This window comes from Merops nubicus, unplaced genomic scaffold (genome assembly GCF_000691845.1).
Source record: "Merops nubicus isolate BGI_N331 unplaced genomic scaffold, ASM69184v1 scaffold19488, whole genome shotgun sequence".
NCBI classification, from domain to species: Eukaryota; Metazoa; Chordata; class Aves; order Coraciiformes; family Meropidae; genus Merops; species Merops nubicus.
In genome coordinates, this window is record NW_008625437.1 from 67,546 (window position 1) to 75,385 (window position 7,840).

At 40.3% G+C, this 7,840-nt stretch overlaps 1 protein-coding gene across 1 annotated transcript in view; it reads right to left on the reverse strand.

Moving 5' to 3' along the window:
- Positions 1-7,840, reverse strand: part of ARID1B (AT rich interactive domain 1B (SWI1-like)) — a gene marked incomplete at its 5' end in the record, with an annotated part of 99,800 nt that overhangs the window by 40,786 nt on the left and 51,174 nt on the right. Inside the window, one exon of the mRNA XM_008945687.1 lies at positions 2,164-2,309. Coding sequence (XP_008943935.1) covers positions 2,164-2,309 — 146 coding nt within the window. The remainder of the gene's footprint in view (positions 1-2,163; positions 2,310-7,840) is intronic.

A 7,840-nucleotide genomic window follows, 5' to 3' on the forward strand; every position in this document is an offset into this window, starting at 1 on the left:
CCCCCGCCCATCAGTATACTTGGACCTAATTTTCCCTTTTTGTGTCCCCCCAACGCCCAGCCCATACCAAGACAGTCTGTGTGCTCTTGGAGGTCGGCTGCATAAAGCAATCTAGATGCACGTCTGCTCACACACAGAGGAAAAGAGGTGCACTGAACTCCTCTAGTTCATCTCATACTTACTTTCCATTGGGTAGTCTTTGAATTAATAAAACTGGAACAAAAGAAAACCTCACAAATGCACTGGCAGAAAAACCCCTGATAAATGTTTAAATTATTAAAAATCCAATATTTCAGAATGCATAACACAATAAAAAGAGTATGACTACCCCATACAAAAGACTGCTAGGATAAATGGCCTTGCATTGAACAGATTTCCACTGTAGGAAATAACGAATGGCTGAATTATCTGAACAAAAAAACCTCTGTGAATCTTCCTTTAAACTGGTTATTCCTTAGGAATACATAAATCTTCTTAGGCAGGGCACTCTGCCATCTGTTTGCTGTTGGTTATTTTTGCAGCTCTAGGGGCCAAAGGAAAAGGGGGAAAAATTACTTCTGCTAATAGCAAAACAGAATTTATAGTACAGTTTCAATGCTCAGAAGTAATTTTATTTCAGCAAGCCAGACAAAACACATAACTACACAAACAAAACATAATATTACCTGGGACAGCTCTGGTGGGGAAAAGTAAGCTATTATCTAATGGTCTTTTCAATAGCTTTTCCCTCTACATCCAGAGGCTGAAGTGCGCTGTCTATATTAACCGACAGCTTCCAAACCAGCACTGGAAAAAGCCTTTTCCTTTTATTTTTTAAAAAAATCCTACTGACTAACAGCTTCCTTGTTGTTTCTTCTGCTCACCAAAAATGTTAACATAATATTCTTGAAAAATAAAACAGTTTTAAGTGTCTCAGGAGATCCTATGGAAAGGAAAGAAACTCTGTGGACATAGGAGTCACTAGAATCTCATATTGGTCATTTTCTGCCCGGGAAGCAGGGACATAATAAAATTGACAGGAAGGAAAGACAGGGAAGGAGGCAGAGGATGAAAGAATAAAACAGGCTAAGTGGGGCACAGAGAAGAAGAAACACAGGCTCTTGGTAAGATAAAATTTAAGTAGTATGGAATCTCTAAAGAAGTAAACAAAAGTAGAAACAAAACCAACTAAGAAACAAAATAAATCCACCTTAGCACAACCTACCCAGCTTTCAGAAAAACTTCAAAACCCCCAACATTTCAAAACTGGCTAATGTAATCAGTAAAGCATACAGAGAAACTCCATGACTGGAATAAGTATTTGGGAGGATCCACTTCAGGGTCATTGGAACTGCATCCAAACCCACCCCAATCAAAAAATTGATCTTTATTGAAGTATTGTCTTGATGGAGGATAATTGTTAGGAGTTCAAGCTGAATACAGACTATAAGGCGTATTTGCACAGAACTACAGTCACCTGCCTTCACAGTCACACACAAGCTGCAAACAATTCTAAATTCACAAGTCATGACATGAAGGATAAATCCATACGCTGCACATGTTTGTGGTTTTTTTTTTTTTTTCCCAAAAGGAAGCTATAAATAAATTTCATATACTGATATTTAAGTGAGTAGATGAAGAAACTTTATATATGGTTATAAGAATTTTGGAAATGGCAAATATGGACGGTGTTTTCAGAACAGAGTAATTATTTTAAGTGCTCAACTTACAGCATCTTCAAGTCAGAGCAGGTGCACATCTCTTTTTTTAAACCAGTACCACATTCACTATCTGAAATTGCAATCTTAGGAAGTAAGACACTGAAAAGTAACGGCAGCATCTTAAAAAAGATGAGGTTTTTCTCCTTTCCTCACTTGCAGACACATACACACAAATATACATATACTTGCTAGTCAACACCTACGTCAAACTGGGTCCGAGTGTTGCTGGAACTGTTCAAAACATTGTGCTCATCTACATGCTGTGCAGAAGGACTTTATGAAAGATGTATGAGTTACTGTACAAAAAAAAAAAAATGAGTATCTTAGCCTAGCTTCGAATCACTCCAAGCTACCCAACAGGGGTGAATCGAATGAAGAAGGCTGTCACTGCCATCAGCCCAGGGCTGCATTGTGAAGCAGTTTTATGGAGGAAGGCCACTGCTGAAAGGTTACTCACCATTACCTGCTGACCTGTTCACCATGTTAGGTGCCATGCTGTAAGGAGGAGCCTGCGGGTTCATCAAGCCAGAGCTGTTGTTCATCGGCTGAGTGTAGGGGGAGCTGGATCCCATAATACCACTCTGATTCATGGCAGGAAAATTGCCTTGCCTACGAGAAGAGAAGAGCACACCCACGATGTCTCATTAAGTACCTCATTGCTGGAGATGCTGTGGTTTGTCACAGAGTACATCTCCTATTGTTTGCAAATAGCTAAGGAGAAGGCGAGCAATTAGTTCATTTTGCCTACGTGGGGAGCTTTAAATTAATCTTGAATTAGTTACTGTATAGCTGAGACAGACAGAATTGGACTGAACACAAAATTCAAGAGATGTATACAATGTCTTCATACGTCACAACTAATCAGCAGAAAAATACAACCCATCTATCCTATGTGTAGACAGCAATGTGATCAGGAGCCAAAATTAGAACCTAGTGTTAGCATAAAAAAAAAATCCAGCAAATTGCAATTTTGACCATGTCATAGAATTCCTTATCCACCATAGCTTCAACAACAGTGAAATGACCAGAAGAAAAATGGGTAGAATCTCTCTCAGATTTCTGTATCTGATGTTACCACACTGAATACAATGTTGTTCTTTTGTATGTGCCATCTATGGCTAATCTTTAAAAAAAACACATATATACTAAGCCTTGATAAAACAGGAAACCTCAGCAGAACTATTTTTGTTCTGAAAATTAATCACATATTTGTATAGTGCTCTCCTAATTGAGACAACTTTTTTTCTGAAAAACTGCCCTCAATAAAGCCCTTACCTAATTCTCCGCATACTGAGATGTGAAGATCTTCAAACCAAATATTTTTGAAGGCTAAACTTTATCTACTCTTAAGTTCTAAAAAGTATCTAAGTACATTTTGTACTCGATTTATCAAATTCTACAGACGAACTGAGGCACGAGGAAGAAAATAATCCAATCCAAGTAAGCAGAATAACCCAGTTTGATTCATGATCCAACTTTAAAAATAACCTTCTATTCTTTTAGTCCATAATACAGTTATCTACCTGTTTCCTGGTATAGCTGAACGCTGCATGTATTATGACATGTATATGGATATAGGCTTATAAATATAAAATCATATATAGAAACACATGCAAAAATATACTTACTTGTATATTCATAGCCTACATAGGAAAATACAAAACTCAGACCTGCTTCTTCAATGTACTCCCTGGAAATTTATGCTCTTTTTCCAAATAAAGGAGACAAGAAAAGAAGCAAGTACCCCTTTACATAGCTTTGGTACTCGTCAGGCATTTTTCTCACAAAAAGTGTTTCATTTCATCCTACAGGTAAGGAAAAGCTTCATGTCCTGGTTGCAAGACGGAGTTTTGGTATAAATTCTACTTTTCATTATTATGCAGTATTCAAACAAAACAGACAACCCCCAAACCAACAACCCTGAATAACTTCAATGCCTTCCTGTCTTCCCCAAACTCATGGCAGATTCTTAATGCAACTGGTAGAAACAGTTTTCTTTTTTTAGGAGGTACAGGAGGAAGACCGTTAAAGCACTATTTGGCCTAATTTTTCTTGACACATTGTGAATTTCTTCAAAGGATAAGAGACCGTGTTATCTAAATAAAGCATCTTTTTTCCAAGTCAGTTTTGTCCTTTGCTCTCTGAAGACAAACTTTTCTTCACTCCTGCGAAGAGGCAAAGGCTTCCTTTTGATATGAAGGAGATAACTGCCATACAATGTCATTTCCCTGATGAAGCTTGCAATGAGTGGTGGAGGGAAAAGATTTCAAATGCACAGTGGTGCAATGCTCCAAGGGAAAATTACAAAGGGAAAAGGGAAGAGCAGGACCATTTGGCAACAACTTTAAAAGATTTCAGTCACACAGTCAGGCTTTTCTTATGTAAATACTGTATCCTAGCCTTCCCCCAGCCCCCTACCCCCCTTTCTAACTGAAAATTGCTGTATTTCAACAAATGTAGTTAGCTGAAAAGTTCTTTTTATGCTGGATATGCGAGATCCTTTCCATTACTGGGTAAAGTTACTAGTGAAGAGGAAGAAAGTGTGAAAGTGGATTTTTACACTTTAAAAAAGAAGTAACAGATTTTGAAAGGTACTTTTCTGGAGTAAGGCTGGGAATCCTGGAAAAGATGAAAGTCTCTGCTGGGTTCTATCTCTCCAGTGTCCTTCTTTTGCTTTAAAAATACACAGGAGATACACACCTTGCACGTAAGCTGAAATTGGTCTTTACTAACTAATACTTCAATGCTGTTACTTCCTATAGCATGGACATCTTTCTTCTAAGCTGTGGAGCTGTCCATTGTCTCAAACGGAGGTACAACCTATTTCATGTTACCCACGATGGACATCAATCTCAATTGTAGCTCATGAAAGCATACTGCCGTACAACAGCTTTAAATCAAAAAGTAGGAAACTATTTCCAGCTTAGACAGGGAGTGGAAATCAAATAAAAGGAATATACAAGCTTTGGCCAGGACAGCAAGAAAACAACTGAAGTCTAAAAAACCCTGCTTCTGGTCCCAGAAAGATCTGAATGGCAGAACCTAATTCCAAAATTTCATCTCCCAAGGCAGTATTCTTTCCCTTTCGTCCTCCCATGTAACGCTGCACGTGGAATGGACAGAGGTGTCCATCTCTGGAAAGAGTCCAGCAAGTGAAAAGACTCAGCACCATCTATTCATATGATGCTTCATCTATATGATGCAGCCTGTCAGAACTCTCTCCTTCCCCAGTCCCCTATCGAAGCACTGACGTGAGCTAACTCAGGAACACCAAAAAGGCAGCATCCTGTAAGAGTGAATGTTATTTTATCCTGAGATTGGGTGCAGCGTGTGGTAGAGAGCTCTTCCACATATTAATCTGCTCTATGATGGCTTGGAATGTAAAGTTTCTTTAGGGACAAATAATCAGGTATTACTTCAGCCTTTAATTCTCACTCCACAATGGGTCTCCTTTGAGTAAAGACTGACAACTGTGACAAATTGTGCTGCATCGGTGCTAGAATATGAAGTGGAGTCCATTAAGAACCGAGCTGAGATCACCAAACTCATTTTTATTAACCTCCAGGTCACTAAACACTTACAAATATGTTACACAGCAGCTGCTAAACATATTTATATATGCTTAAGGTCACAGCATCATCTGTTGGTCGTTGGACTTAAGTCAAAAATCTTATGTTTCCTTCTGTGCTGCTTTTAGTAAAGGCACATCCAACATACTATTTAAGAAGTAGTTATCTCAAAGCATACTTCCAGACACTCTCCTACATCTCCCAATTCCCTCCTCCATTTTCCTGGGAGGCTAAATAAAAATAAAGTCTTTTAAAAAACAGTCTGCTGTACATGTAGTGACATCTATTGGCAAAAATTCAACTGACCAGTGATGAATTCTACAGCAGAACGCAAACCCAGTTAAGCATACTATTTCACAGTATTTACCATATAAACACCAATGGCGGGGTTACTTAGGGATGATGCAGGTGATAACTAGGAATAATAGGAAGAAATTAAGAAAAGAAATACTTATGGTTAGTATAACGAAAAGATGTCTTCATGGTGAGGTGCAGCTGCCCTCCAAGAGAGGAAAGAAGCACCAATACTTGACACTTCTGCACACAGACAACACATAACAAAATGTACTGGTCAGAGAAATCCTGCATTACATATGGACTAGATGACCTGTCAGGTATTTTCCAGCTCTAACTCCTCTGACATTGTGATCCCAGATCACATATTTTTCCCCATATAGAAGAAAAAAATAGCTGGGCCAATATAGATTTAGGATTATGCTATCAATTTAAACACTATTACTTAAGCCTACGCATTTATTTTTTCTGCTCTACTGCTACAAGTAGGTCTCCAAATATTCAGCAAATGGAAGAGATTAAAAATGAGAAAAGAGGGAATCTGCTTGCTTCCTGTGGTTTGTTTAGTCTGTTGACAATTTGGTAATTCACAGCACTTGCATAGTGCCAGAGCCAGTTGTTACTCTCAGGGAAAGGGCTGCCACCCAGAGAGACCTAGACAGGCTTGAGCAATGTGCTGATGGGAACCTTATGAAAGTCAAGAGGGACAAGTGCAAGGTCCTGCACCTGGGAAGGATGAGCCCCCTGCAGCGGTGCTGGCTGGGGCTTCACTCAGGGAGCAGCTTTGCTGAAAGGCAGATAGGGAGCCGAGCCGGAGCCAGCAGAGCGCCCTGGCAGCAATGAGGGCCAACAACAGCCTGGGCTGTGTGATTAGGAGCAAAGCCAGGAGACAGAGGGAACTGATCATCCCCCTCCTTACTCAGCACTCTAATGAGACTCCATCTAGAGTACCATGTCCAGTTTTGGATTCCCCAGTAAAGGAAAGATGGTGATGAACTTGAGTGAGTTTAGCAGAAGACCCCTTAGACGGTCAGGGCTTGGGCACTCCCCCTGGAGGGGCTGAAGGATGAGGGCTAGTTCAGCCTGGGGCAAAGATGGCTTTTGAGAGGAACCTAACAGCAGCCCCCCAGCACCTAGAAGGATGTCAGCAATATGATGAAGCCAGGATCTTCACAGTAGGGCATAGCAAGAGGAAGAGATACAACGGGCAACAGTTAAAACATGAGAAGTTCAGACTGGATGCAAGGAAACTCTTTTCCCAGTGAAAACAGTCAGGCATTAGATCTGCTGGCCCTGAGATGTTGTGAAGTCTCTGCCCTTAGAGGTTTTCAATATCCGACCGGGTAAAGCCCTGAGCTCTCAGCTGAGCCTGCTAAGGAGGAGGCTGGAGCAGAGACCTCTTGAGGTTCCTTCCAGCCTGAATGGCCTTATGATCCTAGATTGTCAGCTTCACTGTGGTGTTGATAGTCTCATATACTATGTGGTCCAAAACAGACTGGTCAAATTCAAGACATCCCCTTTTAAGAAGGTTCTGTCCTGCTCTTTTATTTTCCTTCATTTGCAATCTACTCAAAGCTTAATCTGCACTTAACCTCTTTTCTCTGCAAAGCAAGTAGCATCAGACTTAATTGTGTTTTCTGAGCTAATGCAGAAGTCTACGTACTTAAAGCAAGGGGATGATATACAAGATCTGGTCACTATTAAAAAGCAGAACAAAGAAACTGCAAGAAAGAGGAGCACTGACAATACAAAGGAGCCTACAGCTGCTGAGCAGTGTCTCTTATACTGAGATGTCTCCCTTTAATTGGAGCTGAAATCACCAGTAGGTTTGTGTGTTGTCTCTGACTGCTACACAGAAGTCACTCTGCAGCCCCGGTGTTTAATACCTACTAGTATGTGATTTAGTACCTCCTCAGTATTGCCATATGATGAAGGATTTTACTGTCATCTTCCTCAGATTTGAACTAATTACAAAATGGAGTTCAGAGTAGGTGTGATTCAGCTACAGACAATGATAAAAGTGGATTATACTTCTCAGCAGGACAATACATGAAGACACTTTTCATATGGAAACATGTCAAAATTCACATTTTTGCTGTGTGCAAATGGATAAAGTTACATATTCTGTAGCTTCTCTGGCACACATCTGCCACTCTGTGCTCTCCTCTCCATCTAAACCTGTAACATTGGAGCAAAGCCCTTCATGCAGCTCCTCTGAGATGATCCGGCCTCTGTAACGAGCCTGAGCACAGGGGTGAGTTGAGCACAGAAACGTGT